Genomic DNA, 16,850 nt, shown 5'->3' with positions numbered 1-16,850 from the left:
GCTTCAGGGATTTTTCTTCCATCTACAATTCACCATGGATTTGTTTAACAGCAGGAACTGTTTGTTTAAAAACTCAGGTGCGCTTGATATTTTCTTTTTCCAAAAGCAGTTATAGCCTCTATTTTTCTAAAGAAAAATTAATCCCAACAGAGAAAAAAAGCATTAGAGAAGAAAGGAGAGGTTGTTTTTTGTCCTTTATCTTATTCAATTCTGTTTAATTGAAAAAGCAGAAAATTTCTGAGGGCCTGTTCTTACATGTTTACTCCTTACTTAAGGCTTTCCTAGGAAAAAAAAAAAAAAAAAGTGTTTTAAAATAAACTCCAGGCAAAAACCTTTGAGAAGGAGAGTTGGGAGTCTGTGCCATAATCAACCATCTTACTTCTGTGAAAAGCACAAAAGTGTTTTTCACTAGGCTTTTAGCCAAAGATAGCTAGCTTGTATTAATAACACATTCGTACTCCGGGAGAAATCCAGCCTAGGGGTCTGAGCTATAGAGGCACTGGTCACCTGCAGCTCTGATCAGCTTCAATGCGAAGTAGATGCCTCTGTAGATCAGAATTTACTGGAACAGAAATTCAGCCTCAGGATAAAATGAGACTTTTTAAAGAAATTTAATTTGCAGAGAAATATGACTGCTTAGGGTGGTTGCAAGTTGTTATGTAAGGATCTCTCCAAAGGCCCCAGCCAGTGTTTGATGGAATAGTGGCAAGGGCATCTACTATTGTGGCTACAACTCATATAAATCGTTTCCTTAATTTACAAAAAAAACCACAAAACCAATAACACAACAAACCCACAATTGGAAGTGATTGATTTCCAACAGATAGCATTGGAAAATGAGACCAACAGAATATCAGGCATAAACCAGTGAATGGTATGACTGCTTTAGTGCTAGGGAATAACCTAGATTCTCAGTTCTTTGAATGATCTTTACGCAGAAGTTAGTTACTGGTGTAAAACAATAAACTACTTTCTTGAACAAGAGTTACAGAATTCATCCTAATAGCCCATGAAATCTGTAAATGTGCAAATAAACACCTGTTCTTGAATCTGTCAGGAGAAAGAAATTTAAGTGGAGCCTTGTAATAAAAGGCAGACAAAAGACAACATGAGGAAAAAAGAATTGTAATTGCCTAAGTTTCAGAAATCAAATGGCTAGCGAAACAAAGCTCATTTCAATGTCAACACCTAGGTAGCTGTCTCAGCTGATAGCTGGAGAAAATAGTAATGGGGGCTGAACCGTGCTTAGGAACCAAGTAAAAGAAGCAGGCAGTGTTTTTAGGGCATGCTAAGGGCTACATTTTCACAAGTCCTGGACGTTCATTTGTTTCCACTGTGAAACTATTTGCCACATTCTTCAGAGGCGTTCAGTAACCAGTAGGCTGAGGTGCTTTGAGGAACTGGCTCCTTGTTACTGTAGTTACTTGCCTGGCTATCTAGAACTGTGGAAAGGCTTCCTGGGTCTTGAAGGTACCAGATGCATTGATCTTCTTTTTCTCCTTCTCTACAGCTGCTGCTATTCTTAGGCAGAAGCTAAGGTATAGCTCTCTATAAAATTACCGCACTGGTGCAGCAGCCTGAAACTGCTTCAGGAGTCAGTAATTGTGTTAAAGTTGCATTAATTTTAATAATGGGGGAAAGAAGGATGTATTTTGAAAACCTTTGAAGGCAAGAGTTTAACAGTCCGTGAGGATTACCAAGTTAGGGCTGGGTGGTTCAGGCAAACCAGTTTATGGCTGATTCAGTTTAATTTCCTTATACGTCTCCAACATCCACTTCACACCTAGAGCAAGATGTAACATTTTATTTTTTTAGCCAGAGTTTTTGGCAGTTCTTGGTCTAAGACCTGTGTTCTAAAACCAAGCTGAACAGGCTTTGCAGAAGAGGGACTGACACCTTAGAGCACAAGGCCCTGTTCACAGGAAAATTAATTTAGATTGTGTTTATGGAATATTTTCTGGTTAGGGTTAGATTTCAGGGAACTATTAGAAGAAAAACTTGAATCTAATCTGTTTCTAAATTCTGAGAAGAGCTGTAGACCAGCATTAGATGAGTGTGATGGTTCCCTGAGTCTGCAAACAGTTGTATTACAGGATTAGATGAGGTTTCTTATGTTTTCTTTTTGGAGTTGTTCTGCCCGGACAGTAGTGATGGCTGAGTCCTGGTCTCTTCTCCAACAAAATGTTTCACATGTATAAGGCAGAACTGTATTAGGTGAGAAATTAATTGCCAGTAGCCTGGTGGTTAGGGAAGGGAGGATTATGGGGTTAAATGTCCCCAGAAGAGGGAGGAAACTTGTAGCTCTGCATGGTGCTTGGTCTTTGATTTACTGGTCACTAGTGTCACAGGGGAGTTTTTGTGAGCATCTAAGCTGTCACTTTCTTCAGTGATCTTGCTAGCACCCAATCCAAAAAGTCAGTTTTTTACCAGGCCCTGTCTGTAATAACCCTCAAGCAGTAGTGAGGGTAGCCCGGGACATTGCATTGTTGCCTGTTACCATCTTCCAACAAATAGTAAACTCAACCAGCATGACCAATGTGCATTCATTATCACAATTACAGAACACCTCTATTTCTTTCATGTTAGACCCTGTATGATGGTGCTTGAACACCCTGCTTGCTACAGTTGTCCTAAGGACATCAGTATGTCAAGGCCTGGTGCCAACAACCAAACAAGGCACTAAGTTTTTTGCACAAATAAGCTTCTAAATTTTTCTACACATATAAGGGATATGATATACCAGCTATTCAGCTATGCACTCAACATCTTACTATTGAGATAAAGGCAACATGGATTAGTAAATGGTGCATTGAAAAGGGAGGATGAGAGAGAACCAGGAGCTTTACATTAACTTCTCAGCTCGGTTACTGACTTGCTGTATGACTTCAGGCCATGTTTCTGCTCTCCTTTCCCTTCTTTCCTGGTCACTGGTGGATGTACAGTTCTATGAATACCAGCCCATTCATTACATGTTTGTACAGCGCCTACATACAGGGAGCCCAATTGTATCTGGGGAGTCTAGGTCCTGCCTGCAAACACAGAACAATAATCCTTCTGTTTGCCTGTCCCCCAACTGAAGTTCTAGCCCAAAGACTGTTTAATCTGAGGGGTTTTTTATTCTGCTCGGACAGTTTGTAGCCTAAATCATTATTTCTGAGCCATGTAACTGTTTTTCATTAGAAAGAAAACTGGATCACCAGCCTCTGTGATTGCAGAAGGTCCTGCATGTAATAATCTCGAGTAATTAGATCTAAAGACAGAACACTTGGGAATCTGCAATTCATGAAACTTTCAATATGTTACAAATCATAATTTGCCCAGTTTTTAAAATGATGACATTATCAAATATATATAAATGAATTTAAAGGCCTCACTGGGCCTTTAATTTAAATAGAGAAACACAACAATCCATTGCTTACCTGGTACCGTATCAGAGGCACTTGCTAAGGGACACAGGGACTTCTACGGTAATGCAGGGAAGGGTAATGACAGGAAAATTATTTGAACACCAGAATTACCAGAATTTTCTTATAGATTGGTGTGTTTAAACCAGTTAATTCCACATCCAGGAAGGTGTAACTTCTATGTGTCTAGCATAGCCTGGGCATTTATATGGGTACAGCCTCAACTGGAGTCACTGGTGTGTAACAAGGCATGAGGTCACAGCACATCTTCAGTGACAGCCGGTATAAGGTTGCTCCTTCTCTACCAATCTACCTCTTTTTTAGAAGTTTTAATAATCCAATTCCTTTGTCAAGTTTGGTTGAACTTAGCCAGCAGGTTCAAAAAGTAAAGTGGGCAGCAGTTTAAGTTGCGTATGCATTATGCATGAAGCGTCATTGCAAAGCTTTAATTTTTACAAATTGGGTAGTAACAATGAGAGAAAAGGAGGGCAAAGAATAGGAAGAGTTTGAAGATGTGTTCTGGAAAGCATATCATGAAGGCTTTGTATCTAGGGGTTTATGCTCAGTAAGTTTTGGAGAATATCCCCTAAGAGGCATGATGGTTTCCTGAGTCTGCAAACAGTTATGTTACAGGATCAGATATCTGGTGGTTATACTCTAAATCTGCAAACCATTGGAAGAATGCAGGCATTTGCACACATACTGTAAATTCCTTAACCTTCAAATTTGTGGCTTGGCAAACTCAATTTCAACACATATTTTATCAGCTTCTCCAACAATGAAAAATGAAAAAAAAAAAAAAAAGAAAAAATTAAAAAATGAAAAAATGAAAAAAAAAGCTTCAGTTGTGATATAAGGCATTTTACACATTTGATGATGCAAAAACTGTTAAGATATTTTTTAAATTATTTTTAAGGGCTCGTCTTTGTGAAAGACAAGTTTATAATTACCAACTATACAATAAATGTTTTTACTCTATACTAATATTAACAGAGTATTTGAATAAAGACAATGTCTTTTAAAACATTTATGTTTCAAATACATATATCTGAGGAAACAACCTATGCTGTTTTTCAAATAATTTAAAGGAAAACAATATAATTCCTGTTACAGAAGTTTTAAAGAAAGTTAGAGAATGGAAGTAAATATTTGTGTGAGTTACAGCGCTAAATCAGTTTTAACAATAAAACTTTTATTTTTCCCTATCTTTCTGTAAGGTAGATAAGATTTTTTTTTTCTCCAATTCCATTTATTCATTAAATTTAGTTCAATATTTAATACAATAAAGGTCAAGAAATCCTGTCAGAACAGAAGAGAGAGAGAAAAGCTGGGGTTTTGTTTTGGGTAGGTTTTTTCCTCCAGTAATATTAAAAAGCAGTGAAAGGATGAGATCTATTAACTTAAAATGTGGAACAATACAGGAATAGATGTTTTTTATTTTTTTTTTTTTTCCCCTAAATGTCATGGTTTAACCCCAGCTGGTAACTAAGCACTACGCAGCTGCTCACTCACTCCCCCTGCCCCAGAGGGATGGGAAGAATTGGAAAGGAATATAAAACTCTAGGACTGAGATAAGAACAATTTAATAATTGAAATAAAATAAAACCATAATAATAATAACAACAGTTATAATGAAAAGGAGGGAGAAGGGGAGATGAATGAAATCCAAAGGGAAGGGAGAAAAAAACCCCAAGTGGTGCACAATGCAAGTGCTCACCATCTGCTGACCAGCGCCCAGCCAGTTCCCAAGCAGCAATCCCCTGGCCCTGGTCAACCCCTCAGTTTATATACCAAGCATGACATCCCATGGTATGGAATAACCCTCCGGCCAGTTGAGGTCAGCTGTCCTGGCTGTGTCCCCTCCCAATTTCCCGTGCCCCTCCAGCCCTCCCACTGGCAGGGCCCGAGAACCTGAAAAGTCCTTGACTCAGTATAAACATCACCCAGCAACAACTAAAAACATCAGTGTGCTGTCAACATTGTTCTCACAAATCCAAAAACACAGCCCTGCACCATCTACTAAGAAGAAAATTAACTCTATCCCAGCCAAAACCAGGACAGTATCCACCCCTTATACCATACCATTTATGTCATGCCACACTTTCCAATGCATCATCACCTTTCCTGTCTTTTAACATAAATACACAGATATCATTCTCTTAGTCTATGGACCATCCCTCTAAAGTTCATTGAGTTCATTGAGTCCATGACATTGAGCTCCATCTGTTATACCAGTCTTTCAAGGCAGGAAAGTTGGTGCGAGGTGTTGGATTGTTGCATCTTGAGAACACTTTCATTATCTTGTGATAGTTAATGTGCCTTTATTGAAGAAATTTACTGTTAACACAAATGTACCTAGATAAACAAACATAAATAAAACAAGAATGTATTCTATATATAGTAATAAAGGGAAAAGTAATACTTATCTGTACTTTCAAGCAAATTCCAGATTCTGAGAACTAAATGCAAGCTTAAGGAATATTTTGTTTAGTTTTCCAACATGACAACAATGTTAAAAATAAAACTGTTAGTAGCGCATCCTTTGGCTTTGCAAAAGGGAAGAACAAGGTACACTATTAAGACTTATTTATACAAAAGAATGTACATGTAAAGATTTTGTGTTATTTTGTGCATGTCCATGTGTACGCATATGCAAAAACCTTTTGTTACCTCTGAGCAAAAAGGCGCAAATATCAAATAACATTGTAAGCCAAGATTAACATCCAATTTCCCCAGGCTACTGAAACTGTGGTGCAAATAGATGCATCAAAATCCATTTATGATCACTCTCATGTCCTGTAATTAGAGGTACAAAATACTGTGCTTTGTATAGACAAACATTTTTTCCTCAGAATGAGCCCATATGCACAGGTCCTGAATTGAATCCTCCTTTCTCTCCAAAGGTTTCACTTATGCAATCTTTAACATTATTTAACTATTGTGGTTACGTAATAACACCTTTCTGAAGTTTATATTGGCAAAGTCTCCATTAGAGATGCAACGGGCATGTAAGAATTGAAAACTTATTTAAAGTGGTAGAACTTGTAGACATGTATATATATACAAAAAGGCAGTATGTATTTCTCTCTCTCTTTCATGGACCTAGAAGGGAACCATTACCAGGGTGGAATATGTGCATTGCAGTTTCCTCAGAGCTTGCAGGAGAGAAAATGGTCTTGTCACAGGAAAAGAGCTTTTCTGAGTTGTTCTAAACAAAACCAGTCTCTTTTTCCATATTTTGGAAAAAATACTTTTAAATAGGAAATTTTATTTTTTTAAAAAATATTAAATATTTTACTTCCATTTGTCATGGTTTAATCCCAGCCATCAGCTAAGCACCACACAGCTGCCTACTCACTCATTCCCCCCTGGTGGGATCGGGGAGAGAACTGGAAAAGCTAGAAAACTTGTGGTTTGCAATAAAGACAGTTTGACAGGTAAAAAAAAAACAAAACACACACACACAAGCAAAGCAAAACAAAGAATTTGTTCACCACTTCCCATCAGCATGCTGGTGTTCAGCGATCTCAGTTGAACTTAATGCATTGCATTAACGGTGACTTGGGAAGACAAATGCCATCACTGAATGTCCTCACCCTTCCTCCTTCTTTCCCCAGCTTTATATTGCTGAGCATGACATCACATGGTATGGAATATCCCTTTGGTCAGTCGAGCTCAGCTGTCCCGGCTGTGTCCCCTCCCAGCTTCTTGTGCCCCCCCAGCCTGCTCGCTGGTGGGTGGGTGAGGTAGGAAGCAGAAAAAGCCTCAACTCTGCGTAAGCACTGCTCAGCAATGACTGAAACATCCCTGATTAACAGCACTGTTTTCAACACAAATCCAAAACATAGCCCCATACCAGTTACTATGAAAAAAATTAACTGTATCCTAGCCAAAAGCAGCACACCATTATATTTGCATTTTGCTTAATAATGAGAGAAATCATAAGGTAAAGGGGAGTTCTCAGAACATCAACCAGCAGCAGTAAAAATCTCCTTTAAAAGGTCTTTCATAAACTTATGACTTCTAAAGTTTAAATCTCCTACAAGTCTATGAGATTTTTTTGAATTATTATTGCAAGTAATAAGTAAAATTTAAAATGAAAAATTATTATTCATTTCCCAGCATGCAAATTGTATTTTACAGAAGTGTAAAGAGAGTCCTTGTACTGAAGATCCTAAACTCCAAATGACAGAGGGGTTTTTTTAAGTTTTGTTTTCACGCATACAAAGCAGAAAAAATAATGTTGTAACATATCATTATCTGTAAAAAGCTGAATAATTTAAAAGCAATTAATGAAGACATGATTGTAACTACAGCTTATGTAACACTTCTTCAGTAAGTACTTACCAGACAACTAAAGAGACATCAGACTAGTGAAAAAAGAAAGAACTGGAACAGTTCGTGTTCACTATCACTTGACAAGTGGCACAAAGAAAATAGAAGAAACAAAAATGAAATGATGAAAGCTAACCTAGTTTAAAAACAGTTATGGAAGCTTGCTTTTTTTCTTTTTTTTTGCCTTTTTTTTTTTTTAAAGTTGTTTAAACTTCTGATTTATAATTGAGCTTTTCAAATACACATGATTTGTTAGAGTAATATGTACCTTGGCTTTGTCTCTCTCTTTCTGCCTTCAGACTAACTGCTATTTGAAGGCCTTATTTTATATGGCTGGACTAATACCATTGTACAAATTGCTACCTTTCAAAGGCTGTGATGTGAACCTGCCTGAACAACTGCCACTTTAGCACACAATAAAAAATACCTTTCATATAACAACTCCTTTCCTTTCAGGAGGAATAATGAAACGAAGCAACATAAAAAGGCATGACCATCGGTTTCCCCAGAGAAGTCATGCTGTGGGGGCTTTTTCTCCCCTTTTACTTCAGGAGTTTCAGAGCTGTTGAGCTGAGACGGGCACACGCTGCAGACAGCTGCTGCACTGCTCCCCCCGGGGACACCCTGCCCTCTCCAAGGGCTCAGTGGACACCCTGTCACTGAAGCCAGCCTCGCTATTGTGTGGGGGCTTCTAAGCAGACCCCTGCTCCCCAGTTGCACTGGGGGGCCCTCTTCTGCTACCCCTGCCCCCCGCCCTGCCCAGCCCAGGTCCACAGGCTTTCACAGAGCTTCCTCTTTTCTCTCCCTGACTTCTCACTGAAGACAGGGGACACCTCTTTTATAAGAATAAGAAAGATGGGGCACGTGCCTTGTATGAGGTCATGTGAAGGAATGCATGCATTAGGTGTCGGGGCTGCATGCCTGTGCTGGGGTGAGTATGTGCATATCCAGGGCTTCATTTTATCAATATATAGGCTAAAAGTGGTTGTCTTAGACGTTGCAATGAAGCATCTGCATAGCTATGAGACTGGTTTTTTTTTTTATATTGTTATTAATCAGGCAGATAACCAATGTTAACTTGGCAAAACATACATCCCATGTTTAGGTTCTTGTCATTCACCCCAAGGCAACTCTTAAAAAATATTTTTCAAAAATTCAGTCCCCCTAATCTCATGGAGTAGATGTTTAATTATGTTTTTCTGACTAATAGCCAGCTATCTTCAGCCCGGATGTCCACTCTCGCTGTCTCCGGGTTGGTCTAACAGAGATGATCATCACACTAGTTTAATTTAAGTCCATTCCTCACCAACACCATCTTTATCTCGGCTGCTGGCTTCCTTTTTTGTTTTCCATTCAATTTCTTCCTAGTAAAAGTAGGCTAATTCGTAGTAAAAATAAGCTAAAACCAGCAGACTGTTTGCTCCTGACAGCTCTGATACAGCTAATGCAAAGTTCTTATCATGCAGACAAGACCCAGCAAAAAGGAAGCTGTCTTGAACGAGATGCAGAATTTGATTCTCATCCAGAGACACAGTTGTCCTTGCTACTGTTGCCTAGGGGGACAGCAGAGTGGGGAAACTTGGACCTGTGATTTTACGCTGTGTCTATCCCATGAATAAGCAGAAGGACTCAGACTCCAGGGCCTCTTATATTATATCAGAAGTATAAATCTCACATTAAAGACATTGTTAAAAGCATCCTTCAAATAACAGATTTTCACATTTCTCTCTTCTTCTAGTTGAGACCTCACATGGAAAAAAAACCCACCAAATATTTCTTACATATCTTCTGTTTGACCATTTCGACTATAATATATTGCAAATTGATGCTATGACACTAATGAAGCAGTCTGGCATCAGTTCTGCAAGGGTCCTAATGTCAGGTACAATCCAACACTTAATATACATATGAAACTGAATAAACAGAGGCTGGAGTCCAGTGAGAAATCTTCTAGAAAAAGAAACGAGGGTATTTACCTTTTTCTTTGCCGAGAAGGTTAGAAGGAGCTGTAGTCTGTTGCTATGCAAGTGCTCAGAGGCTTTGCCCTTCTTGTTACACAGCGGTATCTTGAACCTTCAGCCCTGGCTGATCTGTGTGCCACATAACTAGGTCTGGGAGAGGCAGAGCTCCTACAGAGAAAGACCTGAATGCTGTAGAACTCAGATTTTGTACCATTTTCACCTGGGAACATGTGAAAATGTCAGAACAACAAACTGGCTTCTCTCTCCTCTTTAGCATAGACATAGCAGTGCCTTCCTAGGCCCCCTGTTTCCTTCTGGTTTGCTCTAGCCACAACTAGCTGCTGCTTGATAGCAAAGCTTACAGGCTTGTGAATGCAAAGCCTAGGATGGGCATTCATGTTGTTCTTCCAAGAATCACCGATGTAGTGTATGGTTGGTCGCCCCATGGCAGCTTATGCTATATAAAATTACTGTTTCAGAAAAGGCAAAGATTAAACTCTTTATTCAGAGGTAATAAGACGATAAGTTGAAGGCAAATACTTCTTAATGATTATTAGTCAGGTAATGTGAAAGGTCTAGCTTAACTCTGTAAGACTTTGCCTAGCAATCCCGTAGCAATGTGGAATTTCATTTTACTAGCGCAACCTATGGAAACACTTCTTCGTACCCTTCAAAACTTTAGTTCTGTATTTTAAAGTTTCAGATTAAACCATTATTTAGCTGGTGAATATCTCACTGGGAGATATGAGATGATGTCAATAGAAATAATTTTGTGAACAGACAGGACTCAGTTGTTTATAGCGAGAACCCAGCAGCCAGAAGAGTTTAGCACCTGCATCCTCCTGTGGAAGAGTTTAAGTGTCTTGGTTTTCACAAATAACAGGCGCTCATGATGGTACTTAACAGCGAAACATTAGTATCCAGCAGATTTTCGGTGCTCTCCTGGGTACTGATACTGCAGTGCTACCATTTTAATGAAAAAAAAAAAATAAATAAATTCTACAAGGTTTACCTACCTTAAAAAATTTCAGTTATAGTGCCAAGTACTTCGGGAAAACCAGCCCTAGCCACAAGTCGGGCACAGCAGGCTGCTAAAGAGCTACTGCAGCAGCAGGATTAGTGCAGCTGGGACTGCTCTGGAACATCTGTACAGCAAAACTCAAGAAGATTATTCTGGTATGTCATCAAATGTGGCTTAAAAATAAATACATAAATAAGTAACCTTTTGCGTTCCAAGCCCTTTCTCAGCTCCAGAACAAAAGCACCTCTAGCTTTCCTTTGGTGTTCTGTCCCAACAGTCTGGCTAAGTGTGTTGCAGCCATCATCTTTATAATGGACCATCCTGTCCCTTTTTCCGTACCAAAAAGCATAAAGGAGAAAAACTGCAATTATATTTAATTACAGAAGCGTCCATCGGCCGTTCGAAAGCGTAACTCAATATCTCAACTAGCAGGTCACGTACCACCTCGTTGCCAGAAAAGGCCGGCAGGAGCGGGCTAAGGCAGAGCCGCCACCGCGGCCGTGCGGACAGCCCGGGGGCACGGCCTGCACGGCCCCGCCGGACCCTGTTTAACCGCCCCCCCACCCCCCCCGCGGCTCGGCTATAGCGCGGGGCTGCGGCCGGGCCCCGCAGGCAGGGGGGCGCGGCGGGGGCGCGCCTCGCCGCGGGAGCGCGCCCGTCCGAGCCGCACCTGAGCCGCGGGCGGCGCACGGGGCTCAGGCCCCGACCTGACGCCCTGACACCTGCAAAAGTTTCGGCCGCCGGTGTGCGGGGCTGCGCCCCGGCCGGCCCCCCGTGCCCCGCTTTCCCTCTCCGCAGCCGCCCGCCCGCTGCGCGGGGCGCCCCCCTCCCGGCCCGGAGCGTGCCCGCCGTGGGGCCCGACGGCACGAGTGGGTCTGCCCCCCGCCCCCCACACCGCCGGCGGGGAGGGGCGGGCAGGGGCGCTGCGCGGCCGCACCAGGCGCTGCCGCCCCGTGGCGAGTCCCCGCGCTGCGCCCGGCCCGGCGGGCGGACGGAGGCAGGGAGGGAGGCAGGGAGGGAGCGCCCGTCCTGCCCCGCTGCCGCCGCTCCCGGGGCCGGCGGCGCACGGCCGCCATGTGAGAGAAACGGGGGCCGCGGCGGAGCCCGCCCTCGGGGCGGCGGGGCCGGATCGCCTGGCCGCCGCGCTGCGCTGCGGGCTTTGCGGGTCCGCGGCGGCGGCGGGCGGGCAGCAACAAGCCGACGCCGGCCGCCCGCCCGCGGCCCCGCCATGGGAGCCGGGCGGGGGGCGAGGCTTGGCGCCCCGAGCCGCCGGCGGGGCTGAGCCGGGCTCCAGCGCAGGTAGGGAGGCGCCGGGCCGGGCCGCGGGGGACGTTGCAGGGCCGGGGAAGGGGCTGGCCCCGGCTCCCCCAGCGGCAGGGGGGTCGGGCGGCGCTGCCCGGCCCGCTGGAAAGTTTGGGCGGGCGGAGCGCGCTGCCCCCCGGTGCCGCCGCCCCCGCCGGGCCGCCGGTGAGGGCCGGGGGAGGCGGGCGGGCAGGGAGGGAGGGAGGCTTTTAAATGGCTTTGGGGAGCGGTACCGCGGAGGTGGGGCCGTGCCGGGAGGCTGGAGCGCCTTCGCTTGCCGTGGCCGGAGCCGTGGACGTGTTTTGGTTGGGTTTGTGCCGATTCGGAGTGCAGTGTTTTACGGACAGGTGCCGGGAGTGTCGCTGAACTCCTGGAGGATGTGGGTTAAATGAGCCTCTGCTGCGGAAACTCCTAACGGCGCTGCTCTGCCTTAAGCACGGGGAGGAGGAGGAGGAGGAGGTGGTGTGTGCTTGTTTAGGTAGTTCGGCAGCGGGGTAGTTTGGCTCTGCTTGCTTTAATGCGCATGGGTTTAGTTGTCTTTGACAGAAATGTGCTGGCTGGCAGGTATTTAAGAAAAACCCCAAAACAGCAGCATACTTCAAGACTGGATAAGAGGTTAATGAAAACCATCGAGCACGCAGTCAGCAACTGGGACTCCGTTGGGTGATTTCTTTTCCGGACTCTGCTGTGTGTAGGGGAGCTTCATTTAATTCAGCAAGCGTCCATCCTCTTCACGTGTTGTCATTTGAAAGGAAAAATAACCTCCAAACGTTGTGGGTTTTGCATGCACCTGCCTTTGCAAATCCGAACTCCCTGGAGTTCTGCGTGGTGCTCTTCACGGAGGCGAAGACGCCGGGTCTGTGTCCAGAGCCCTGCTATTTATAAGACTTGGCAGAGCGGGGGAGGAGGAGGAGGGATGCAGCACCAGGCTGTTGTTTGCCTTTTGCATAAACTACCGAGGCAGGTTGCGTGTTGTTTGAGATGTTGCATCGGTGGAGGCCGGGGGGTGGGTGCGTGGGTGTAGGGTGTGAAAAAGTGCAGCAGCTGAAGTGTTCCTTATCCTTCTCTTCCTAGGGACTGTGGATCTGTGAAGTGCTTCCCTCCGATGTGAATGCAGTGTCCCCTGTGGGATGCAGTAGGTGATGCCCAGCTCTACTGCAATGGCAATTGGAGCTCTTTCTAGTTCTTTTCTTGTAACCTGCTGCCTCATGGTTGCCCTCTGTAGCTCCACCATACCTGTGCAAAAACTGGCCAAGGCTCAAGACAAACAGGAGATAAAGGCAAGCCAGGAAAAGAGGGATCACACATCTACAAGGGACAGCCAGACAGGCCCAGGGAAAATGAATGAGATCGGCAGGAGCGGGAGGGAGGAGGGTAGCAGGGACTGGAAGAGCAAAGGAAACAGGAACTACTTGAACAAGGAGTCTTGGACTAAGCAAAAGCAGGCTTGGAACAGCCAGGGGACGAGCAGTAAATCTGGGAGCATTCAAGTGCAAGAGCAAAGGGATGCTGCTCCCGAGGAGCCTCAGGTGGCTGAAGACTTGTCTCTCCCAGAAGCCGTTGCGAGCGTGACTCCCGAGCCCCCGGAGGAGTATGCCTATCCGGACTACCGTGGGAAAGGCTGCGTGGACGAAAGCGGCTTCGTATATTCCATTGGGGAGAAGTTTGCGCCGGGCCCCTCCGCCTGCCCCTGCCTCTGCACCGAGGAGGGCCCGCTGTGCATACAGCCCGAGTGCCCCAGGCTCCACCCTCGGTGTGTCCATGTGGACACCACGCAGTGCTGCCCGCAGTGCAAGGAGAGGAAGAACTACTGCGAGTTTCGAGGGAAAACCTACCAGACCCTAGAGGAGTTCATGGTAAGGGCTGAAGCCAAAAGTCGTTTTGTGGGTCCTTCTCGTGTTCAAAGTGGCATTATATTCCTCGGGTGCTTTCTCGGAGGGTGTTCTGGGTCTCACCCTCCCCTTTTCATTTCTGTGTTAATACTACTTTTGCAGTGCGGTAAAATGCTACCCTTAAATACGGCCTTTCTTGCTCTGTGATACTGTAACATTTTTAAATGAGGGGGCTGATCTTTATCAATTCCTTTGGTATTTACAGTAAAAAATGGTACTTGGAAGGATGCTACTCGGAGGTGATGTGGATTTTATGAAAATTTTCAGCAATTCATTTGTTTCCTTATTTAACTGTTATGTGTGAAACTTCTACTTTGCAGGGATCAAGCAGGGTTTTGTGGGCTGACTTTATTCCTAGTAATCAGCCTGTGATGATACACCTTTTTTTAACAGTCATTGCTCTCTTTAACGATTTAAACTGTGCTGCCAAGGTTGGATAAGGTTTGCTTTCTGAGAATTACTGTGGGCCTTCTTTTTTAAGAGTGTGGTTCGAAGTCTGGATCACAGTGATACCTAAACAAAGGACTTGCAAAGCTTTATAATTAGGGGAATCCTTTTAGACTAGGACCTCTTTAACATTACTGTGCAAGGTCATTGTCATTGAAAATGCAACTTATTACAGTGCAACTGAAAAGTTCTGTAGTTGGGGCTGATTTTCTGCTTGCTTACCTTACCTTTTTCCCTGTAGTGTTTTATTGTGGCTGAGATTTGCAAGCAGGCTCTTAAGAATTGGCTTGCAAAGGACTGTTAGATACAGGGCTAGTCCAAACCCCACTTTGGAACACACCAGAGATTTTTGAGCTGAATATGTTGAGGGGAGTACGAAATCCAGTTCAGGGTTCTGGAAGCTTGAGCCTCTCTCAGGATGGAGAAAAAGAAAATGTATTTGTGAAGGCTGTAAATAAATTGCCACCTCTGCTCTCTGGTGTTTGCATGTTCTTGGAAACTTAACTTTGATTCATAATGTCTTTCCATGTTTTGAACTTACTGAAAAATAAATAAATGAGCAGAATTACTCTCTCTGGAATAAATCACAGTGTTTTCCCATGCTCTCTATTGGGAATAATGTGTAGAACAATAGTGGATTTCAAAGTATGGCAGACAGCATTGTAGCATACTCCCTTTTTCCATGTCACCCTCAAGGATTGCATTCGGTCTTGGGGTAGCTGTTTCTGCCTTCAGAGGGAGAAGGTACTTTTAACAGCTGCTAGTTGGTGTGACATTTTCAGAGATGGATTGTGAGGTCCTTCCTTTTCCAGCAAAGTTAATTCTGAGGGGTGGCCAAAACAGTGATGCTTCTGCACACGTTCTCTGTAGGTCAGAGTTTTAAATGCTTCTCCCCACTCTTCATTCGTGCTTTTCTAACAAATTGCATTTCTTTGTCTATTTGTATAGTGGTTTTGTATTGATGGCTGTAAAGCAAGACTGAAATACCTTATTGTGTTAAGCATGTAGTGAGAGAATAGAACCTTAAGGCTCCCTGTTACATTTGAACATGGCTGGCAACCTTGGTAAAAAAGGACTGCTGAACAATGACATTTACAGAAATGTTCTGAAAAGACTTTGGTTTCAGCTTTCTTTTTAACCCCATTTAGCCTTCAGCCCTTGTGTTGATACCTTCCTGTAATGAAACATCGGTTCCCTTACTACTTTTTGTAAGCCAGCTTTGGAAACACAGGTGAGAAGGGTTGTCTGCCCAGGATGTGCAAGGGAAGTTACTGATGCATTTAGGCGGTGGGACAGCACCCTGTTTATTTTGATGTGTGAAGACCTTGGTTTTTAATGAGCTTCAATGTTGGTTCCAATATTGTGAGCACAAAACTGTCAATGCAGCTGTTTGCCCATGCCACTGCAGTCAGTGGAGATGTCTGGCAGGGTAAGGTACAGATGTGGTCAGATTGCTGCTGCTCGGTGGAAGCAATTGCAAATGCAGGTAATTGCTCACAGTTTCAGAGGTCATTTTACAAGTTTAAAGTTGATGGTTTTAGAGAGTTTACTAATATCCTGTCTCTTGGTGAAGGTCAGGGAAGGAGTTATAAATGGATAGTAATCTGATTTTTCTCTGTGTCCGCATCTATTATTTGTGGCAAAGAGTACCTTGCATCACTAAAGGAAGAAAAATGTGACCTACTAACTTTTAAGTGAGATTTTCTGCACATTTATGTCTAGATGAGTAAATATCCATGCAAATTTGGGATTTTGCTTATATAAAACTTTTCTATGGCTTGGCATGGCAAAAAATTGCCCTGGCCAGAGCCAGTGGTAACTCGAAAGCTGTGTGCACCAGGGAATGGGAGGTTTGATGCGTTTGTTCTTTGATTCACAGTCCTTTCTGCAGGCTTTGAGTGTGTGTGTGCATGCATGCGCATGGAGGTGCTTTTTCTGTTTTCAAAAAGGACATGGATGTCGACACAAAACACAACACAGGTGTGTGGGGGAAGGATGAGGTCTCATAAAGTTGTTTCCATCAGCTCCACTCTACTCCTCTGTGGGTATTGTGAGGCAGGATGGCAGAGGGATCACAGCATCCATACAAGTAGAACTGGGAGCAAAAGCCTTAGTTGGTGAAATGCAGCAAGGATGAAATTCTGCACTGGAGCTGGAGGTTGCTGAGAACGTGTTCCACTAGATGTTTTTCAGTCTTACAGTACGATTTGAAAATACAGGCTGACTTTATGTCAGAGCCTGACAAGGACCATAAGTTACCTTCAGAAGTGTCATGTTTGGAAAGAACCTATGTTTTTGGAAGTTGTTGCTTCATGTGTTTTTTTTAGAATTTCTCTCCTGCTGAAAATTGTACTTATTTGTGAATAAGTTGCTTGGAAATATGGAAGTCAACAAACTTTGAAAAATGTTTGAAACATTTGTGGTATTTTTGAAGTAAAGCCAAGGCTGATAGGTTTATTCTTGTCAGCCTAACCCCATTCATGTTCTC

General features: G+C 43.6%; 1 protein-coding gene across 4 annotated transcripts in view; it reads left to right on the top strand.

Moving 5' to 3' along the window:
- The window catches only part of VWC2 (von Willebrand factor C domain containing 2), an 82,102-nt gene that overhangs the window by 11,187 nt on the left and 54,065 nt on the right, over window positions 1–16,850 (top strand). Inside the window, exons 1-2 of one of the 4 annotated variants that reach the window (XM_055800544.1) lie at window positions 11,670–12,020; window positions 13,098–13,879. In XM_055800544.1, coding sequence (XP_055656519.1) covers window positions 13,166–13,879 — 714 coding nt within the window. In that variant the 5' untranslated portion in view covers window positions 11,670–12,020; window positions 13,098–13,165. Of the gene's footprint in view, window positions 1–11,669; window positions 12,021–12,308; window positions 12,329–12,372; window positions 12,880–13,097; window positions 13,880–16,850 lie in introns of those variants that run through there. The other 3 variants (XM_055800546.1, XM_027783840.2, XM_013297642.3) reach the window with 3 other exon arrangements.

This window comes from Falco peregrinus, chromosome 3 (genome assembly GCF_023634155.1).
Source record: "Falco peregrinus isolate bFalPer1 chromosome 3, bFalPer1.pri, whole genome shotgun sequence".
NCBI lineage: Eukaryota > Metazoa > Chordata > Aves > Falconiformes > Falconidae > Falco > Falco peregrinus.
Note: the sequence above shows the minus strand (reverse complement) of the source record. Positions and strands in the feature narration are given on the sequence as shown.